General features: G+C 33.8%; 2 protein-coding genes across 2 annotated transcripts; both read left to right on the forward strand.

Annotated features, from left to right (window-relative positions):
* The first annotated feature begins 1,159 nt into the window (after positions 1-1,159).
* On the forward strand, positions 1,160-10,555 carry LOC131852518 (lipase 3-like). Its single transcript, XM_059203190.1, has 5 exons — positions 1,160-1,300; positions 6,267-6,471; positions 7,323-7,693; positions 8,613-8,762; positions 10,163-10,555. Exons 1-5 carry the CDS (start codon positions 1,160-1,162, stop codon positions 10,553-10,555), a joined length of 1,260 nt encoding a protein of 419 aa, XP_059059173.1.
* A 3,345-nt stretch (positions 10,556-13,900) lies between these two features.
* LOC131852532 (lipase 3-like) lies at positions 13,901-20,977 on the forward strand. The gene is made up of 5 exons (XM_059203209.1): positions 13,901-14,047; positions 18,517-18,721; positions 19,217-19,587; positions 20,041-20,193; positions 20,585-20,977. The coding sequence occupies exons 1-5, from the start codon at positions 13,901-13,903 to the stop codon at positions 20,975-20,977; spliced, it is 1,269 nt and encodes a 422-aa protein (XP_059059192.1).
* The last annotated feature ends 3,241 nt before the right edge of the window (positions 20,978-24,218 follow it).

The following is a 24,218-nucleotide window of genomic DNA, read 5'->3' on the forward strand; positions in this document are numbered from 1 at the left end:
TATGAGTAAATTTAGACAGTCCTTCCAGTTTTACTACTTTGTATAAAGTCGTTTATATGTATATCCGTCTCATTTATTTACACCACCCAACGGTTAAGATTATAAATGTGAGTAAATTTAGGCAGACCTTCCAGTTACTTAGAAAAAAAGAAATATCTACTTTGTATAAAGTCGTCTATATGTATATCCGTCTCATTTATTTACACCACCCAACGGTTAAGATTATAAATGTGAGTATTTAGGCAGATCTTCCAGTTACTTAAAAAAAAAGACTATTACAACTATATTAGGTAGCAACTAAAGTCATCTACCACAAAATTAACCGGTTAAACAGCATTATTGTACTGGATACCAAAACATAGAATATCAGATCTAGTAACGCGTGGAATTATGAAGTTTTTCTCTCAAATGAAATGTTTGTGTACCCATTAAGGAAACAAAATTAATATTAACTATTGTGCTGAAGTATGATTAAGTTTTAGGATAATATTTTTTGTACATATAAATATATATATTTTTTGAAACGAATCTGTAATTCACAATATTTGTGGTTTAAAACTGTTATTATCCATGAAGTCCGTACTTGATTGAAGCAGATTGAAGAAGAAATTAATTGTAATAGGCATAATAAGTCAAAACCCAGGTACAATACTTACTCATAAAACGGATCTTATTTTGATCATGAGACAAAATGGAAAACATAAAATATACTATCGAAATTAAAAAAAAAATCAATTTTCCCAAATTTAAAGACTTTGTTTTGCTTCTTGGGCAAATTTGTTTATTTTCATGCAGACTATCAGTGACTTTCGATTTGGTATATACCTAATATGTATATTAGTACTAAACTTTTATGATATATATACACATGTTTGTAATCGCATATATCATTTTTCAGATTTTTATTAATAATATTGTCAATCCTGTGAACTTCGTGTTAAATGATGTTAATAGTATTAAAGTTCAGTTGATTTTTCCAGGCGAAAAACGTTTAAGCACAATTTATCTTTTCTAATCAACAAATGAGTGATTGATCACGTCTAAATCAACTATATCAAATAATCTTGATAATGAACTTAACAAAAGCGAACCACGTGTGTCTATTAAAAACAGTAGTGGCTCGTAGTTAACACTGTACAGTAACGCTGCAGTTTCTACAATGTATAAGGCGTTGCTGTTTGCTTTATTTGCGACGGTGGCGGTAGCCAGGAAGTCTCCTAATGCTGATTTTGCTGAGGAGTTCCTGAGAAGCAGTGGCAGATATTCGACCGATGTGATCGAAGATGCACTTCTTGATGTCGTAAGTGCTTTTACATTACAATACCTAATACCTTCACGACTAGTGTTGCAAGGGTTGGGGTAGTCAGAATCACTAGAGTAAATGTTTACTAACATTGTAATCGTTACTTATTTTCATTTACATTCAATCAAGCAAAAATGTATGATTTTAATGTACGAAACATATTTATTACATTGTTTTGTTTTTAGAATCCATACTAATATAACCTGTATAGACAGATATCGACACTATTAAATCTATATGTTTGCAACCTTTTTATAACTCAATGGCTGACGGGAGTTTTTTTTTCTGTGAAGATCACGAGGAGGATTTTATGTGACTCTGTCGGTCGCCTCTGAACACATTCATTTTCATTGTCATAATATTAACCCTACAAAACAGTTACAGCTGACGACAGAAATCGTCGAGAATCATCGAGAAACATTCTGTTAATTTTCGACACACTTGTTTTTGAAATTTTAGTGTTGTTTTAATTTATTATAACTAATAATATTATGAAGGAAAGAACATTTTTAGTGGCATGTTTATTCATAATTTTTATCACTCTGTAGGTAATAATAAATCTTATTAGAGGCTGATTTTACAAGTTGTTTAATCAATGTTTACTTAAAATTACTTGAAAGTAACAAAAATTATAACAAAAACGCCGTCGACTTCTACATATAACACAATATTGTAAGAAATAATGTCAATTTGGCATTAAAGCTAGTCAAAAAGAAAAAGTTGAATAGAAATATTTCACTAATAATACAACCTTACATAATACTCCAAAAGGTACTATAATAAGTATATTCTATAGATACTGTAATAAATCTATTGGTTTAAATATTATTTTAAATAAATCTCGATAATCATTCAGTATAACTACAATTTCAAAACATAATATTTGAATTCATTTGTTAGCCAAACACGAATACAAATATTTTTAGTTTCTTAAATTACAAAATTCAATAAGAGTATATTGTTGCGTTGTTGTAATAATGTTTTGAAATAAAATAATCTTATAAATTCGAATGTATAGTGGGAAATATCATCTCACTTTCGGATACCTTACTTTATAGGTACCATAAATCTAAGTGTATACAAAAGTGCTTCAATGTAAGTTACTTTGAATAAACGATTTTCTATTCTATTCAATTTAAGATACGAAAGCATTGTTGTGGCTAATTATACTAATAAAACTCATAACACAACTGAACACTCTCAATAATCTTTTTTAAAAATAATATCTGCAAATTACAAATCGCCCAACTTAATATTAAACTTAGCACATAAAACTAAAATATTGTTTATATATTTTAGTTTTATGGTTCTGGATACAAGTTCTTTTCAAGGCCTAACCTTAACAAGTACCTTAATTAAATATTACAATACGCATATTAAATAAGTCATAATCAACAAACGTCAATACTTTCAAATTTTACAAACAGAATACCTACAACAAACTTTTATCTTCTTCTTTTGGCAAGAGGTTAGTTACCACAAAGTTATTAAAATACTCACAATTTAAATTTTCGTTGTGTTCGAAATTTGAAATAAATATTGTGATATTTTGTCTATCTGAAGCATTTATTTGCCAGTATTCGGTTAATATATTTTATGATAGTTTTATTTTAGTAAAAAATTCTCATTGAAATACTTAATTGTTTTGGAAAAACTATCATGTGGAAAGATTTTGTTTTTTCTTAATATTAGTTTATCGTTAAATATAGATTAAGAAGAAGAATAATAGTCTATTAAAAAATCGTATTGATTTTTGTATTCCCGCCAAATTTTCAGTGCTACTCCATATTAAACAAACTACAAATTGGCGCCAATTCTTATCTTGGTGTAATTTTATACTTTCAACGTAAGAATACATAAATACAGAAATTTTAATTTATTGATTAATTTTTTTATTTATGTAACTAGAAAATACAAAAAAAATCAGTGAAATCAAAAAGGAACTTCGAACACTACTTCGTGTTCGAAGTTCCTTTTTCATTTCCGTACAAAACGATAGTCGTCGGTAATCGCCACAGATTATTAAAGTATCATGGCGCTTCTTTCTGAAATGATAGCTGTATGTATTGACTGTTAATACTGTATCAGTACTTAAAGATTAGATACCTTGTTCTTAGATTAAAACAAAAAAAAAGCGAAATACGGAGAAATACAAGAGTATAAAAGAAATAAGATCAAGAGAAATAAAATCCAAAATTATCCTATATCAAATCCTATAGTTTCCCAAAACTTTGATGTTAGCAAATGCACCCTGCATTTGCCATCAATCAAAGTTCCAAACCATTACAAAAGAAAAAAAAAGGAAATATGTATTACCCCAAATGAATAAGATAAGAGCTAAGTTTAGCTTTAGTTCTAGATCTTATATTACTATTTTGGCTTGGTTTAGAACTAGAGAGTTTTGTATGAAATGTATATATTTAGTTATCCATACTCCTTACTAATTTTATAAATGCGAAAGTAACTCTGTCTGTCTGTCTCGCTTTCACGTCAAAACTACTAAACCGATTTAAATGAAATTTGGTACACAGATAGTCTAGACCCTGAGAAAGGACATAGGCTACTTTTTAATGTGAAAAGGAGTTGATAAGAGTTAAAAGAGGGGATGAAAGGTTGTATGGAAAATCGTCATTTTTAACCTAGCTTGAAACTTATTTGATTAAAAACAAATAAATATGACGTTCAAAGTTTGTACAAATGTTACCCTTAATGGGGTAAATCGTAATGGGGTTCACTTTCTTTGCCTTTTTTGGGTTAGATTATTGAATATTTTTTCTTTGTTTGGTCGAGGTCACACGGTCGATGTCGCGGACACAGCTAGTATATAATAATATAATCTGAAACATATATTCTAAGTTGATGTTTCATAGTTAATATACTATTTGGAATTTTTAGTAATTCTCTATTAATTCCACAACAGTTGATTATCTGATTGATAACGAACCTTGAATGGACGGAAATGACGCACTTATCAGTTTCAGGTATTAATGATAATAACAAATGACAAATTAATAATAATAATGTGATAACAACATAGATATTCTTGTTTATAAACATTTATAAATATTTTAATAGTTCCGTTACGATAGATAAATAAATAGATAATGCATTTCGCGGATTTTGATTAAAACTCATAACGATTGCTTATCCTATTTATGTTTTAAACGTTAAAACTTGTTAAACGTAATTCACATATTTTTGACTTGGTTATTGATTTGAGGTTCAATTCCATTGGTAGCGCGATGGTAATCACCTCACCATTGTAGCGTTATACCTTTATGATGTGATGTGGTGTTGCTATTATACATATAAATAAAATTGGAGCATCTGTTTGTAACATTGAAATAACAGTTTTTTACTACATGCATATGAATATAAAAACGGTACATACACCAAAATAACATTTATAACACAAAAAATGTATAAATGTAGTTTAAATTGATAGTTTCATTTTTATATTCCGTATTAAATCGTTTTTAATTTGTATAGTATTTCATACTTTGCGTAGTTATACGACCTTGAATAACAAATAAAAACAAACAAATAAATTATCAAATAAGTTATTTGTTAGTAAACAAACAAGTTATCAGGTAATTTATGCTTATATTTGTTATTTATTTACGTTTAAGTGCACGTAATAGTAGGGTTGCACTTAATTTACTATATTTAATTCACTGAACAAAATAAAAATATTGCCTGATTGCCCCAGAAGGGAGAATCGGGTATCGAACCCGCAATCAACAGAAATAAAGTCACTAAAGCGGCCTATATCCATGAACAACACTAAGTATAACATATTATTATATTACATTACTGGCCCAGACCCAGTGATATAACTCAGAGGATTTAGAAGTCAGCTCTTATACTGTAAATTCACTGCCTAATTTTTTGCTTTACGTTTTAACGTTGTTTTGTTCCTGTTCTTTTATTTTTTGTTGTTTGTTTTATATTGCTTTGTTAGTCGTTGTTTATTCTAACTAACATCTTCTTTTACTTATAAAATCAATATGTCACTATAATAATATCTTATATATAAAATTCTCGTGTCACAGTTTTCGTTCCCATACTCCTCCGAAACGGCTTGACCGATTCTCATGAAATTTTGTGAGCGTATTGAGTAGGTCTGAGAATCGGCCAACATCTATTTTTCATCCCCCTAAATGTTAGGGGTAGTCTAGTTTATTTTAAGGCAAAACCACGTTTGCCGCGACAGCTAGTAATATATAAATATAACAATCCTTTTCAAACCCTGCTGAAGCGAGCGTAAACCACAGACGCAAACGCTGAAGCATACAGAGTAACTAAAACTTCTCGAATTAAAAAAACACGCAACAGCTTGGGTAGTGGATTGGTTATTCCATTGCTAGCAATCTCAGGTCTACCTCCACGCCTTCTGGTTCCCCCTGGAAATCATCGTGATAAATTCTTAGTGAATTTATCATGATGTGCCAACTGACCTGACCTCAAGCTCATCTTATCATCCACTGGTGTCCTGCCAGCATAAACCGTTAGCGCAGGCGGAAGCATCATTTCATTATCATCCTTTAAAAAAAAACCGCAAAAGCGGGGGCGCGGGGGAGAGAGGATTGTTAGTAATGTGGACTGATGATCTCATTGCTAGCAATGTACTATGTCAGGTCGACCTCCACGCGGTTCCCCCTGGAAACCATCCTGATAAATTCCCGGTGAATTTGTCACGTTGGGCTAACTGTGATCTGACTTCATGTCCATCTTATCATCCTCCACTGGTGCCCCGTCAGCGTATACCGTTAGCGCAGGCGGGTGCATCATTCCATTATCATATACTGAAAAAACCGCAACAGCGTATAAAGCAAGCTGCTGACAGCTGCAATAGACTAAGGTTCACACGGTTTCTACAATCTACTTCAACCATTACAAACAAGCAAACATATAAAAAGTGAAATCTTCATTACTCCTAAATTTTAATTTTGTTTTGTTCTAGCCGGATTTAATCAGGAAATACCGTTACCCAGTGGAAGTTTACAAATTGGTTACGAAAGATCAATATGTGCTGGAACTACACAGAATCCCCCATGGCAGAGACCAGACAGGGACCCCGGACCCTAACAGACCAGTTGTATTCATCATGCACGGCCTTTTGTCGTCTTCAGCTGAATTTGTGGTATTAGGCCCAGGAAGGGCTCTAGGTAAGAATCCTTTTTACGAACTTAAGATATTTCACCTAACTGAAATAACCTAAGACTGATCAATGTACCTATATAAAAAAAACAACTACACTGTAGTACGTATGCTCTCAGTTAGTTTGTAGTTAAGATTAAGTGCCTATATGTAAGAAATATGTGTATAAAATCCAGATTGAAATAAGCTTGAAAAATATCCGGGGAAACAGTATGAAAAAAAAAACCTAAGACTAAACAGAACTCGTGATATGGGTGCTAGGTAACTAATACATTTTTTTGTAAATACATATATGATATATAGAAAATATCTAAACAGCTACAAATAATCATACTCGTAAAAATAAATGTTTGTATTGTGCGAGGAATCTAACCAGCGACCATCAGAAGTAAAGTGTCTTAAATTATACACACGCATAGGAAAAAACACCAGTAATAAGGTAAATGTAATGTACAAGGGTGAGCTTATCTGTAAAAAGAGATTTCTTCCAGCAGACATAGAAAGTGTTATAGGACAATATGTTCACAAGATCAGCCATACATACGTATACATATAGTAGATATATATAATTTTTTATGGATAAAAATGGTATGGTCCACCCATGGTGCTCTAACGGTTTACCCTGGCGGGGCACCAGTGGAAGATGTTAAGATGAGCATGAGGTCAGGTCAGTTAACCCATCGTGACAAATTCACCAGGAATTTATCGCGATGGTTTCCAGGGGGAACCGCGTAGAGGTCAACGTCACTTGGTACATTGCTAGCAATGTAGAATTAATTCACATTATTAACGTTCCTTTTACCCCTTGTGTTAGATATAATATATATTATTACCAATTAAAATAAATATATAATTACAGCTTATATTCTTGCCGATGCCGGCTTCGACGTATGGATGGGCAATGCCCGCGGAAACTATTACTCAAGGGAGAACCTCGTCCTCGACCCCGATGCACGCTTCAACGGCGATTTCTGGCATTTCAGCTGGGATGAAATCGGCGATATCGATCTACCCACCTTCATTGATTACATCCTGGAGAAAACCGGCAAGTCCAGTTTGCATTACGTCGGACACTCGCAGGGTGGTACGTCGTTCCTCGTTCTGAACTCTCTGAGACCCGAGTACAATGAGAAATTCATTTCGTTCCAAGCTCTGGCGCCTGCAGCCTTTTTCTTGTATAATGAAATGGATTTACTGCTCACGTTGGGACCATATGAGGGGCCTCTCGATGTAAGTATTTTTTTATTAATTTTATATAATATTAATAATAGCAATACCCCTGGACAATTCACACAACGTCTATTCAAGCTAAGTAGAGCTAGTGTTATTTGTACTAGACAACTGATATAAATACTTAGATACATATTTCTTTGTAAATACATACATAATATATGTATATAGAAAACACCCAGACCGATACAAACAATCATACTTATTAATACAAATGTTTGTACCGTGTGAGCAGGAATCGAACTCGCGACCATCAGAAGTAAAGTGGTATGCTAGACCAGTGGTTCCCAATTAGTTTTTGCTGCATACTACTTCAAAAAAGACCTCAAACCTTGCGTATCCCTTATTGTAGCAATTATACTAATATTACAAATGTGACAGTTTGTGAGTGTGTGTGTATGTTTGATTTACTGATAGCCGTACGTACCCCTTGATGCAACTTCACGTACCCCTGGGGGTACGCGTACCACTAATTTGGAAACACCGAGCTAGACCATCGAGACTTTAACAGCATTAAGAATATTTATTTATTTATTCATTTATTTCAGGCAACTAGGCCCATATTATAAATACCTTATAGACTAACATACATATAATATAATATTTAAAAACTAATACAATAATATTGTCTGTGTGATCACGGCACTGAAGACGGCAATCTGCCACGGTAGCGCCGATACACCACACCTTTCGGCCAGTAGTCGAATATGACGTTATCATTTGTCATTCCAGAAAACTAAGATACCATTCCCTTTACCCCATAATTTTGACTACCTAATCTGACCCTACAACCTAAACAGCTTCCAAACTAAGCTTGGCGGCTGAAATATGCGAGACATAGGTACCGCAGACGACTTATTACACCTGTACTCTGGTAAGTTACTGTGATATGGTGATCTAATTTCATAATTTTTTGCAGGACGTTTATCATTACTTCGGACTCGGCGAGTTATTAGGCAGGAGGGATGCTCTAAAATGGCTTACTGTCAGCTTATGCAAGGAAGGTGCCATATTCCACGATCTATGTACAAACAGACTAAAAGGAGACAATACAGCGTACATAAATTCTGTAAGTATACGATAAAGAATATTACTGTTTTTTTTTTCATTCAGAATACAATTTACTCGTGGCTTCGCTCACGTTAATTTATCCCCTTAGGGGTGGAATTTATCAAAATCCTTTCTTAAGGAATGCCTACGTCATAGTAGCTTTATGCATGCAAAGTCTCAGCCCGATCGGTTTAAAATTGACAAAGTTTCATACAAACTTTCATCCCCTATTTTATCCCCTTGGGGGTAGATTTAATCAAAATCCTTTCTTAGCGGATGCCTACGTCATAACATCTATCTGCATGCCAAATTTCAGCCCGATCCGTCCAGTGGTTTGGGCTGTGCGTTGATAGATCACTATGTCAGTCACCTTTGAGTTATATATATTTAGATTGTGTTCATTAGGCAGGATGTATGCTTGATATTAATGTGATTTTTTGGTTATATATTGTGGTGTCTATCACTAACAATGTGTGGTTAGGTAACACTAGCTGTGGTCACGAGCTGACTGCCTACTGTGTATGGAGTACCACTGACTGTGGAGTAGCAGAAGTGTCAATGTTAATACCTGATTAACTATATTTATAGTAAAATTAACACAAATTCTTAAAAATGTAATACTGAACCTTTATTTAAAAGAGCAACACGCAATTTTTTCTCATTCCTTTGAAATCTACGTTCTGAATGTGTTATTCAGTAAAATAAAACGTATTTTCAATAGTGCAAATATTAAGTTTGTTTGACTAAAGATTATTTCTATTTCTAATAACTAATTGTGCAACTATAATTATATAACGACATAATTCCCGTGTTTGTTACTACGTAGATCTTTGATAATCAAATATCAAAGCGTACCAATCTTACATAATAAATATAATATCAAAACAGCACCAACTATTATTTTATTATTGAAAAAATAGCTAGCTAGTTCAGAATTATTCACAAAATAAGTCACTTTCCTCTTTTGGTTTTAATTTTCGCATTTCTTTAGCTTTTATTAAATTAAATTTGTTCAAAATATTGATATTAAATAGATACTATTTATCAGTTTTGTTACGATTGTATGATGTCTTTCTCTATTATATATAAAATTCTTGTGTCACAGTGTTAGATGCTATACTCCTCGAAAACGGCTTGACTGACTTTGATGAAATTTTATATGTGTATTCTGAGAATATATTACTATCCATTTTTTATACCCTTAAGTGATTAAGGATGACCGATGACCAATTTTTTTTATGTTTTTGACACAATTTTATTTCTGATTCATTTATGACGTAGCTTTAAAAAGACATACACTGTTTTACCACCAACCCCTATTTTTTATAGCGATGTCCGTACTTTTATATATATGGAAAACAACGTTTGCACCTAGTCATTATATACAAAGACAAACATAAAGATTACAATTTTTTGCAGACGTTGACACCTCTAATCGTAGGTCACGCGCCTGCCGGAGCATCTCTATTCCAACTCGGCCACTACGGACAATCTTACAACTCCAGAGATTTCAGAAGATACAACTTCACCCCCATGAAGAACATCGAACGATACGGACGCCCAGTGCCACCTTCCTACGACCTGTCCCAAGTGACAACGCCAACATACCTCCATTACGGATTGGGCGATTACGTCACAGATCCTAGAGACATGATCGTACTCGTCGATAGACTACCCAATGTGGTAGGTATGTACCTAGCCCCACGACCAAGTTTCAACCATTTCGATTTCGTTTGGGGTGTAGACGCGAGGGAACAAGTGTACGATACCGTTGTGAGACTTATGCAAGAATTGGAAGCGAATAAGAAATAAAAATGGCCATTTAATATATTGTAAATACAGAATTAAGAGTAATAAAAAAATATTTATTATCGATATTTTTTTATTTGGTCTAACACCACCGACTGCAGTCGGAGAGTTAATAGAAAATGTTTCAGCCGGATTTGAACATAACAATATTGGGGTGCTATCTCTAGTCATTGGCACTCCAAATCCAAGTGTGTTAAAATGTTTATGAATGGAACATGTTTATTTAAGAATCTTTGCATAATGTTTAGTACTAGCATAAGAAATCTATCTTTTACAATACATCTTGAGTAATTTTCACCGTTTATGACAATTATTACTGTGAAATAAATAATATTGATTTGAATTCGAAGTAAATAGGTAGGTCTATGTGTGTCTATACATTACGAATGTCTGATTATTTTGTGATATTATTTTTATATCAATAAATCTTAATTACATTACGCGTTTGTTTTTTATTTTATCATTTATATATAGATATCTCACGCATTAAATTTATAGATAAGTGTCAAATTATTATGATTTAAGTACATAATAATCAGCAGGAGTTAATACGAGTGTTTTTGAAACATTAAAATTTATAATTAGTTTTTACGAATGAAGTATTATTATAGTTACGTTGGAAGATATTTTTTACGAATGAAGTATTATTATAGTTACTTTGTGTTGTAGTAATAAGAAAAAAGACTTGGTAAAACGGAGAAAATATATTAATAATAGACAACTAACATATTAGGAACAGAAAGAATGAATTGAAGTATCAAAAACAAGAATGTAATATAAAAGAACTATAAATTCAAATACAAATTTAGAATATAAAATACATATCTGATTAGCCAGTTACAACACTTTGGAAGATATTTTTTACGAATGAAGTATTATTATAGTTACTTTGGAAGATACTTTTTACGAATGAAGTATTATTATAGTTACTTTGGAAGATACTTTTTACGAATGAAGTATTATTATAGTTACTTTGGAAGATATTTTTTACGAATGAAGTATTATTATAGTTACTTTGGAAGATATTTTTTACGAATGAAGTATTATTATAGTTACTTTGGAGGATACTTTTTACGAATGAAGTATTATTATAGTTACTTTGGATGATTTTTTGGAGATGTGCTTCGACAAAGATTAGATATTCTGTAAATAAAAAAGAGCAATATACAACACTGTTGGCGACAGCTCCTCAGGGAGAGCAGTGGACTGTATGATGGTGGGGTTTGAAACAAATGGTCGTCTCTTGAAATCTGTTTATTCTCACCACAGAAGTTTCACAATTGAGTGATAGTCGTATTCGATGTTACGTTTCAATTTCAGCCACTGTAGCTTGGACTGTAGCCTGTCTACATTTAACCACTGTAACTGATTCTACAATAATAACGGACTATAACTGCCGTCCGATATACCAAACAAGTATATTTCCGAACTATCAAGTGAATTAAGAAAGAAGACGAATAAAGATATTGCTGTAGACAGATTTGCGGTTTTAAATAAATGTAAAATTATTGCATGTGGTAGTAAAAATAATAACATACTACTGAGTAGTACCGAATGTTTAGATTTACTGAAATAGTTTTATGATAATGCACACTCAAACATAACCAATCATCTAAAGAAGAATAGTTAAAATAAAAAAAACATTTTAGATAGTATTATCTTTTAGATGAGATAGCATTATCATAAAACCTAAACTATCTAAAATGTTATTGTTTTTTTTATTTTAACTATTCTTCTTTAGATGATTGGTTATGTTGAGTTTGTCATATTTTAGAATTGAATAGATATAGTCTTGATACAATTTTGAATAGCTATTTTTTAATCGAAGAATAGGTCTATAAACAGTTGTTGTTATTTTTTTATTGAAGTGTCTGTTTGTAATATTGAAATAACCGTATTTTTACTACATGCATATGAATATAAACACGGTACATACACCAAAATAACATATTTTACAATTTTTATCTGTCTGTCTGTCTGTTTTTTCCGGCTAATCTCTGAAATGGCTGGACCGATTTTGATGGGACTTTTTTGGCAGGAAGCTGATGTAATAAGGTGTAACTTAGGTTACTTTTATTTTAGGAAATAGAGTTAAATTTCACACGGACGAAGTTGCGGGTACAACTAGTGCAGTATAAATGTTAAAGATATATTAGAATGGTTTAAAAATATAATAAGTGTTTACAGTTAGAATTTACAGTAATTTCTGTCTCTCTTAAGACTCATGAAATTTTGATTTCGTTGAAATGAGATAGGGGTTCGATCGGAAGAAGTACAATCACATTTTGCCTCTCATCTGCGTAGGAGCCATTTTTTGTACTCTGACACTATAGCTCCATCTGGGGTGTTAATGTCATTTTGACAGCTAACAGTTGTAAGAATAATCGAATATGCACTACATGAAGTTAAAAGTGTTGTATAAAAGAAACTATAAAATTATAGGCACAAAACTGCATCATAACAGAGTTTCTAATTTCTTGAATTATTTAGGCTGTGCGTAATATAACAGTTAGACAAAATAAGGTATACAGTTAGACAACTTACCACAATTGTAAATTAGATAGACTTATATTAATTTATTAGTCCGAGAGCGTAGGTTTATTGTTTCACTACTCCGACTTATAGTTACTGCAAGGTACTGAGGTTCAAAGAAGACAATTATGCATCTATGGTGATGAAAATAGTAATAACAATTAAAATTAATCCAACAGACGATAGACTAAAAATGAAGGAAAGTAAAGTTCTAATATATTAAGTCAAATATTCCGTGATAATAATAATACTGCAACTGGAATTTTAAATAAAGATGATACTTATGTCATAGTGATATCATATATAAGAATAATAATAATAACAAATAAACCTGGACTATTAACATAGCGCCATCTAGTCCCACGGTAAGCAGAGCTTGTGTTATGGGTACGAGACTAGACAACTGATATAAATACTAAGATTTTTTTTGTTAATACATATATTATATACATAGAAAAAACTCAGACCGATACAAACAATCATACTCATGAATACAAATATTTGTGTCGTGCGAGGAATAGAATCTGAGACTATTGGAGGTAAGGTGTGCTAAGCCGCTAGACCACCAAGACCGTCTTAGTTAGGTTAATTTATTTATTTATGCAATTATTTTCCAGTATACTACCCCAGTTATATAATATAAAAATTGTTTGTTTTTTGGTTACCATTTTATCTTGGTTTTAAATTAATTATCAATCCATTAATTCAACATGATCGATCGCCACACCAGATAACGCCATAAAAAAGGTTAAATACATGTGGTTCTTCGAGTCAGTGGGTGGTCTTTGTTAGGTTACACTGGACGTTGAGGTTATAATGTTGAAGCCACTACTGTTCATGGTATTGGCGACGGCAGTGGTAGCGAGGAGGTCGCCGAATGCAGATTACGTTGAGAACTGGTTGAAGGAAAATGGAAATCATGGGTTTACACCGGAAGTAATCGAGGATGCACTTCTGGATGCTGTAAGTAATGCAATTCTCATTATGACAACGACTAAAGTAACGATGAAAGACTTGAATATTTGTTTGTAAATTATCGTTAGGAAGTGTCAAGTACAAGTATTATCTGTGGTAGATTTATAGCATTGTGTTTGTGTGGTCTATGCCTGTCTCTCTCAGCTTTTGTTCAATGGTGGGCGACGGCACGAATCTATGTGAGCTCTGCATTGTAATTCTCTAATAATTGAAACTTAAAAAGATATAATAAAGCTCTTAGAAATAGAAATAGAAGTAATCTTTATTCAAATAAACTCATTACAAGCACTATTGAATAGTCATATTTTGATTCTACCAATCATTTGGAATGCAGATTCATCACAAGAAGAATGAGCAAGTAACTTGTGTGTTACTCGTTTGAATGTATGTTTTTTTTATACATACAAAATCTCTCTATTATTATTATACATATACAAAAATACTTTCACATAACGAATTAGACGTTTAAACAAGTAAAGTGGGCTACATTTTTTTAAAAGATATACAAGACTAACTTACCCGCTTAACTTCGTCTGCTACCCACTTCCATGACATTTGTTATTATATTTCGCCCAATTTACCTGATATCTTCTTAAATTATAGCCTGTGCATTATTCTGATGTCTAAGTCATATTACTGTAAAATTTTATCAAAATCCGTTCAATAGTTTTTGTGTGAAAGAGTAACAAACGTTCATGAATCCATCTATACCCACAAACAGTTGCATTTATAATATTAGTAAGAGTAACTAACTCGACACACGTTGTCGTGTCTTAACTATGAATATTTAATTTGCATTGGATTGCATTTTTTTTTATTAATTATAATAATAAACAAAAAATCAGCAAACTTTTCTTAATTTTATCTTTCATAAGAACCTTCACCCGACAATAACAAACACAATAATAAAAAAAAGGTATAGCCCGTACACGTGTGATACCGTGACTAGTGATTTAGGGATTCATTTTTATATATATAGATATCCTTACAATAATTACAATAATGTGGGAATGAAAGTTACGAAATTCTTTCTTCTTTTCATAGGAGAAGAAATGTTAAAATCGGAAGATTTTCACTTTGTTTCTTGTTGAAAGTGGTTGATATTCAGAGTTATTCCACCTTTTATGGTATATAAAACATCCTGTTTTAGATTATATTCATCAGAATTTACTGTAATGGGCTTGGTTTGTTTTATTGGATGATAATGACATGGTGCATCCGCCTGCTCTAACGGTCTACGCTGACTGGGCACCAGTGAAGGATTATAAGATGAACATGAGTTCTAGCCAGTTAAACCATCGTGGCAAATTCACTAGGAACTTGTCACGATGATTTCCAGGAGGAACCACGTGGAGGTCAACAAGACATGGTACATTGCTAGTAATTCAAAATGTCTTTATTCATGTAGATCTATTACAGACTCTTATGATATGTCAAATCTACCGTCAGTTCGGAATGATTTCGAGATGAGAAGAACTGACAAGAAACTCAGCTTGTATTTTTTTTAATGTTGTACATATTTAGAATAATACTATTTCATTTAAATTCAAATTTGGGAGAGTAGAGAGACCACCAGCATATGCTATATAAAAAAAAATCGAAAAATCTAATCAGTTCGCAACCTGAACAGAATGGAAACTGAATGGGTTCATTAGTCTACATTACTAACAATACCATTCCGCTCTGGAGTAGTTACTTATACGTACTTAACTTATTATATATTAATTATACTTAGTATCCTTTGACATGGGAAAATCATCCAAAGGTAATCTTCACTCAAGTTTGCAGCTTGTACATATACCTAGTATTGCATTCTACCATAACATCTGACACCGACGTTGTTAAATGTATCATGCAGAAAGAATAGAATAGAATAGATATATCTTATGCAAATAAACTTAAATTTAAGCAAAAGTTATATTTAGAAGGTTTGAATAGTCATACTTTTTTTTAATCTACCGCTCATTTGTAGCTGTATCACAAGAACAAGGAGCAAGAAACTTGGGTGTTGCTCTTTTAAATAATTGTTGTAATTATCAAATTGAAATGTGTGCGTACAAAACATCAATTAGCGCTAATTCAGTAGAGTCAAAATATTAACTACTCGTTTAATTGGTTAAGTAACTAAATAAGATTATGTCAGTCGTAATAACTAGGTTCCTACAAGTACTCGTTCCCAAGTATGACGCATGTTGTAGGGTGAGCCTTTCCTCTCCAATTAGAGTGATATCATTTTTTTATACTACGTAGGTGGCAAATAAGCTTACGGCCCATCTTATAGTAAATGGTTACCATAGTCTATGAAACACCAGGAGTGTCAAGTTGCCGACCTTAAGATTGCTTAAGGGTAAGAAAGAAGGCCCCTAAGAAATCTTAAGGACGGCAACTTAAGCTTCATCCTACCTTGTTAAGAAGTGTGGATATAGACTCCAAACTAAATGTTGTTTAGTGATTATAAAGGTAATTAAAACATGACGTAAAACAGTAAATTAATTACAGAATGTATATTTAGATGTATTAACATCGAATATTATGTTGATTATAAAATAATTATACATTAGTAAACAGATAAAATGAATCGATAAAATTATATCTATTTTCTTTTTTTTATTTTATCATTATTTGTGAAATTCTTTCACTTATTTATAGTTACACTAGTAACTCGCCCCGGCTTCACATATGTCTAAATGCATTTTACATATAAATCTTCCTCTTGAATTACTCTTTCTGTTGCTAAAAACTGCATTAAAATTAGTTGCGTAGTTTAAAAGAATTAAGTGAACAGATAGCGCAAGCGACTTCATTCTATGCGAAGATGACTCCAGAGTGACATAGGCTATATAGTTCTCGAGCCAGAGCCTAATTTCGTCAATCATTTCCTCTCGGCTGAAAACTTTTATGATGGTAAAAGTCAAAATAGTTTCGAGGATGGGCGGAGCAGGATCCTAGCAACATTAAAAAAAATATTATTGATATAACTAGACGTAGCAGATAATGTATTAAAATATATTTTCTAAGTAAGAATTGAAATTAACTTTGAAGTTATAACGTATCAGGTAATTTTTTATAAAAAAAAATTACTCAACCTCCCCTCGGAACCGCAGCTGACACTCACTAAGCTTTTTTTAGCTGCTGCCTTAGAAACTATAGAAGATTTCAAGATTTCAAGGGAAAATGAGATGGTGATGATAACAAGTATATGTTTTTTTTATTTTTTTTTTATTTTGTTTTTTTTCACACAGCGCCATCTAGACCCAAGTTAAGCTATCTAAAGCTTGTGTTATGGGTACTAGATAACTGATACTAATACATAGATATTTTTTTTTTGTAAATACATACATATTATACATAGAAAACACCCAGACCGATACAAACAATCATACTCATGAATACAAATGTTTGTGCCGTGCGAGGAATCGAACCCGCGACCGTCGGTCGTAAAGCGGTGTGCTTGACCGCTAGACCACCGAGGTCGTCAAATGTGTATTGAGATTTATAGTATTTTAATATTTAATAAAGCATAGATTAGTTTAAAACCACAGAGATAGTATACAACAGATATATGTAATTTATATCTTAACTGAACACAAAAATTATGATATATTTGATTAATAATTTCCTGTGGAGATAGGCGATCCTATCTTGAAGATAATGATTTATTTTTGTAATGCTTATGTACGTATGTATGATAATGAGCACTATTCATTATGTGATAAATAGCAAGTTTATGGACCGCCCCGGCTTCACTCATAGTCACATAGCTTTGTGACTTCTACGCAAGAAAATGGAATACTATTAATAGCAGTTACAAAAATTCTTTTAGAATATTTTAATTTAAAAAAATTTTAACTCATATAGGCAGTTATACAAACAGAAAGCTGAAAATTGCTATGTATTTAATAAATTTTCAACTTTCTATCTCCATAAATATAGGACTTATGAATTTTTGGAATAGTTTTTTGGCTCTGGTGTAAAGTTGGATTTTTTAATATAATATGTATATGCCAAGGTATATTGGGATGGGAGCTGTATGTCATCTTCTTCAACTGATACCTATTGGCCGTCATTGCTTAGCTTACTCTCATTTTGTAGTTAGTTTAGTTTGACTTACGGCGTAAAGGTTAATCTTGGAATAATAGAAGAAACATAGAAGTTTATTTATTTATTTAATCTTTATATGCAGTAAATTCACAAATATGTACACAAATGTAGACTTAAGGCATCATCTTCCAGCCAACCATAGGAGAAACAGAGATTTATGTGCGTGCACTACCCAAACTTTAAAAAAAACAATGAATTAGAATATACGTAAATATAAAACATCTATTACTAAGGTAATATTATTGTATTCTTCAAGCCAAGTCTTGTAATGTTAATTCTTTAACGATTTTAATAATGAATTGTTAAATTAAATAACTTCTTTTCGTAGCATGTTATATAATTTAACATTTTTTCAGCCAGGTCTGATTGAAAAATATGGATATCCAGTAGAAATTCACAAATTAACCACGCCTGACAATTACGTGTTGGAAGTTCATAGAATTCCGTATGGAAGAGATCAGAATAATGAGCCTGATCCCAATAAACCTGTTGTTTTGGTCATGCATGGACTTATCTCTTCATCAGCTGAATTTGTAGTACAGGGACCAGAAATCGCTTTGGGTGAGGCAGCTTTGAAAATATCTTTAATCAATTTATGTAGTAATTTGTATAACGAAACAGAAAATGTACATTCCCATATTTTGTGTATCCCAAGACAATTCACACCAGTGGTATCTAGTCTCAAGCTAAGTACAGCTTGTGTTGTGGGTACTAGAAAACTGGTAGAATTATAAATACATTTTTTTGTAAATACAAATATTGAAACAAATCTTCGATGTACTACGTACAAGCTACTACTACTACTAACATAGCAGATGGCTGGATTAAGTATATGTATAACTTACGTTGTGTCTTAAATACCGACAGTGCCAATTAGCAGTGTCTTGGTATTCTATTGGTCTACTGAAGATTCAAAATATTGCAGCGAAATATAGGGAATATCCAGATATTAGTATGTAGAAACATGTATAAATGCACAATGCAATGCTATTGCTATGACCAAAATTTGGCATTTTATTGCCTCTGTATGTTAAAAGAAATCTTTCTAATCAACAGGTTATGCCCTGGCCGAGGCCGGTTACGACGTATGGTTGGGCAATGCTCGTGGAAATTTCTATTCTAGGGAAAACCTTTATCTGGACCCAAATGATCGACGTAATCCAGAGTTTTGGAGATTCAGCTGGGATGAAATAGGAAATATTGATTTACCTGTCACCATTGACCACATCCTTGAAGTGACTGGACATTCCAAGTTGCATTATATCGGTCACTCCCAAGGCTGTACCATATTCTTCGTCCTCAACTCCTTAAGGCCAGAATACAATGAGAAGTTCATATCAGTTCATGCAATGGCGCCGGCTGCATTCTTCTTATATAGTAACGATTTCTTCACAAGGCTTGTAGCACCGTATTCAACTGCTATTGAGGTAAGAAGTCATTTGATAGCTTTTCTTCAAGATTATTAACGTAGTTTTAGAGAGATGTTTCTGGGATTAATCCTAAGCTATACAATTTTCTAATTAATCAACGGTTATGAAAAAACTAATAATAAACTGCAATTAAATCGAAAGACGGCTCCCGCTATCAAGTTAGACTAAAATATTTATATTACTATATTTATATGTATGTTCTCATATTTATATTTTAATCCTAAGTGGCAGGGCTGCTGCCGTCTCTAGGATTGAATTTGGGTTTTACATTGGTGTTTCCATTACTGGCTCGAAATGGAAAAATTTTTGGCGTTAGCCAGATTTAAACTCATGACCTCTGTTATGGGTGGTTGGTGGGTGTAACTCCACTATGATCTCATCTATCTAGTTTATTTCCTTGAAAGCAAAGTTCACGGAAATAAACCTATTTATATAATATTCTTGTTGCAGGTTCTTAGCGAAACTGTGGGCTATAACGATGTATTCGGCAACAGAGCATTGCTAACGTGGTTTGGTATTAACTTCTGCAAAGAGGGCGATTTAATACACAGCATATGTGTCTCAATGTTAATAGCAGAAGGCGACATAGAATATTTTAATACGGTAAGTGTTTTATGTATTTTATGGCAAACAAGCTGACGACCCATCTAATGGTAAGTGGTTACTGTCGCTTAAAGAAGTAAGCTGCATCGCAGATGTTACAAATTCAATTCTGATGCTCGTGGTATAACTTAGTCTACAGAAACGGTAACACTACTAATTTTGAAGATAAGATTTAATTAATATAAAGAAATTAAATATTTGCATGGTATTTTTATAATCATCGAAGTAGATGCCAGTTAATACTAATTAAAACTAAAAATATTTGTCAAAAATTAGTTATATAAGGAATGTGCCCTATACTGCGCTCACCAGCGAAAGAAGTTGTAATGGGAAGTTACCCAATTTTAGAACCTATATTCTTTCATACTTTGAAACAATCTTATTTTTCCAGACTTTAACGCCAGTAGTATACGGCCACTCGCCCGCCGGATCATCCGTAAGACAAGCCTTCCATTACCTCCAGGGTACATATACCAGAGAGTTCCGAAGATACAATCATATACCGATCGTAAATATTGAACGATACGGTCAAGCCGTCCCGCCATCCTACGACCTATCCCTAGTTACAGCACCAATTAATGTTCACTACTCATTGGGTGATGCAACGGCGGATTATAGAGATATTTATCATTTAGTTGAAAGGTTACCCAATGTAGTCGGTATGCATCAAATAGAAAGGACAGCATTCAGTCACAGAGACTTTGTTTGGGGTATTGATGCAAAAGAACAAGTGTATGATAAGGTTATCAATCTTATGAGAGAGGCAGAAGCGAAGCTCAAGTGAAAGAATAATAAGTGAATTATTCTTTCACTAAAAATAATAAGTGAATTCTCTTTCTGTTATTTCATTAAATTATTTTCTATTAATAAAAAAATTAAGTAATTTTTCGTGTATTTTTTTGTGTGGCTATTATGCTGCGACTTCTCTGTCCCATTGTATTAATTAAACACCAGTTACATTTCGTATTCACCATATAATTACTCCATAACACTTATAAATTATTTCTATCTTTAAATTATTTATAATTATAGTAGATGTCAGTGGTTCAACAAAAAATTAATTTGTTTAATTTCTATTGACATATTAGACACTAATGCGTATTATTTGTGAGTACTACAAAAACTAAATGTTAACCGGGTCTAAACACGAATAATTTTATGTAATATGGTCACGAGCTGCCTGAACATCGATGTCAATGTCGGTAGGTGCGAGTAGTTTTTTTAACTACCGCCAATACACGAAAGATTGCGATACACAACACTCACGGTATCTGTACACTTATTGAGAGATGCTGTCAAACTTTGTTTGAACTTCTTTATAACTAGATTCCACGCAGATGATATCCATATTCTCGGTTAATAATTACTTTTTTTTTTTTTTTATACCACTTAGGTGGCAAACAAGCATACGGCCCATCTGATGTTAAACGGTTACCGTAGCCTATGGACGCCTGAAACATCAGTGTCACATGCGCGTTGCCGACCCTTAAGAAACCTTAATATACCCTTCTTGAAAAACCCCATGCTGTAGTCTCTCGAGAAAACCTCGGCAGGTAGTTCATTCCACAATCTAAGTGTCACTGAAACCGCACTGTACGAAACTTAGGTTCCAGCGTGTGGGGATGAATTCCCTGTCGATGGCGAGCGGTGCGATGGTAAAAGGTAGCCGTAGGCATCATGTCAAACAATTCATCAGAACACAGTCCATTGTATATTCGGTAGAACACACAAAGCGATGCGAAGTCTCGCCTCAAGCTAAGTGGTTCGATACCGTTTGAGAAATTGGGATCGTCGACAATTCTCATAGCACATCTCTGAACCGAGTCAAAAGGACCGAGCTGGTATCCAGGTGCTCCTGCCCAAAGATGAGAGCAGTACTCCATGTGCGGCCGAACTTGCGACTTATACAATAGAAGTCTCTGGTTCGCAGTGAAGTACCGCCTCGCTCTATTCAGCACACCGAGCTTCTTGGACGCCAGCTTGACCTTTTCTTCGAGATGACTACGGAACTCAACTGTGCTAGAGATGTCGACACCGAGAATCCCAATGCTCTTAGAGATGGTAATGGACGTGTTCTGGAATTGCGGAGCCACAGCAAAAGGGGTTTTCTTAGCGGTGAACGCGCAGGCTTGTGTCTTGGTAGGGTTGAATTGAACTAAGTTCAATCGCCCCCAATCGGAGACTCTGGTGAGAACTCTCGATTTCAGACACAAGCTGTTCGCGCTTTGACTCCACAACGGAAAGAGGGATGTTCGCACGGCCCGTGTAAGACGCGTCCCCAGTACTGTCATCCGCATAGCAATGAATGTCAACCGTAGTTAACAAATCATTAATATGCAGCAAAAACAGTGTCGGGGAGAGAACAGAGCCTTGCGGGACGCCAGCGTTAATGTCCATGCTATTGGAGCAACTACCGTCGACCACGGTTTTGATGCATCTGCCAGACAAAAAACTAGCGACCCATTTGCATAATCCCTCTGGTATTCCGTATGAGGGCAATTTCGATAGGAGACCTTGATGCCACCGATCGAATGCCTTCGCCATATCAAGGCTGACTGCCAACGCCTCACCCTTGCTCTCGATGGCAAGAGCCCAGCGGTGTGTGAGATACACTAAAAGATCACCACACACACATCGTAATCTTCTAGGTATCTGAGGAGCTGTGTATTAATTACACGCTCCATCACCTTGGAGAGCAAAGATGCGATAGCGATAGGCCTGTAGTTCGATGGGTTTGACCTGTCGCCCTTTTTTGGCACAGGGTGCACACACTTCCATGACGACGGAAATTGCCCAGAGGAGTATGAAAGCGCGAAGAGGCGCGTGGGTACGGGACACAACTCAGGAGCACACTTCTTTAGCACCAGCCACACGTTCGACTTGTTGACGTCGAGAGACAGCAACTCTCGCCGGACACTCCGTTGTGTTACGGATATTTCCGGCATAGAGTTACCACACCATGGGATGGTAGTAGGTATGGTGTTCCCAGCGTCTAAAGTCGAATTTGAGGCAAAAAGAGCGCACAACAAATCGGCCTTCTCTTTTGCACTATGTGCCAAGTTATCATCCGGCTTCCGTAGTGGTGGTAAGGACGACTGACTAAAGTTACCTTCGGCAGCCTTAGCAAGGGACCAAAAGGCTCGACTTCCAGAAGGATGACGGGCTAATCGCTCCCCAATTTTGGTGACGAAGTCGAATTTGGCTCTAGCAATTACTCTTTTACTAAACCTGGACGCAGCATTTAAATTCCGCCTCGCATCAGATACGCCAACATCCCTGTTGGAACGAGAGCCTGATAAGCAGTTTCTTTAGCCTGTCTGGCTTCATTACTCTCACAAAACAGAGTCTGTGCCCCTGAATTTGTGGCAGAGGAACTGTCCGCTGTTCAAGAGGTGCTTAAAAGAAACGGGTACATAATGAGTAGAAGGTAAGCGCTTAATAAAATCTAAAAAAACGGAACCGAAACTGAACAGACAACCAGCATACATGAAGTATTTGAAAGGAATAACGGATAAAATTCTTTACACACCCTCTCTCATACAGACACTCACATTCATTTCACACACACAGAGAGGTTTCACACACACACACACACACACACACACACACACACACACACATATCATTAACTATATTATATACCGCAACTAGCGACACATTATACAACTTTACCTCACAAAAACATTTGTTAGATTTATTACATACCAGTAAGTCCTCGGAGAGATGGAGATCTGTAGTACAGGTTTCGACTTAGTTCAGACTCCAGACTCTCGCAAGGAATAGCTTGTAAGAATAAATACATACTTTTGTTACTTTGTTCAATATTGTAATTGCGAGCAGTAAATAAAGATTATTATTATAATTGGATTAATAATGAACAAATTCTTTTTTATTCTTGATTAGTTCGCAAAGATACAAATAAATTAAAGACAAAATATGAAATGCTTTATATTTAATAATGTTTAACAACAATCACATTATAAATGAAACTACACTATTAAGAGAGTATTATTTACAGTATGAAG

The sequence above is a fragment of the Achroia grisella genome, unplaced genomic scaffold (assembly GCF_030625045.1).
Source record: "Achroia grisella isolate CSIRO2021 unplaced genomic scaffold, CSIRO_AGI_Agris_v1 utg853, whole genome shotgun sequence".
Taxonomy (NCBI): domain Eukaryota; kingdom Metazoa; phylum Arthropoda; class Insecta; order Lepidoptera; family Pyralidae; genus Achroia; species Achroia grisella.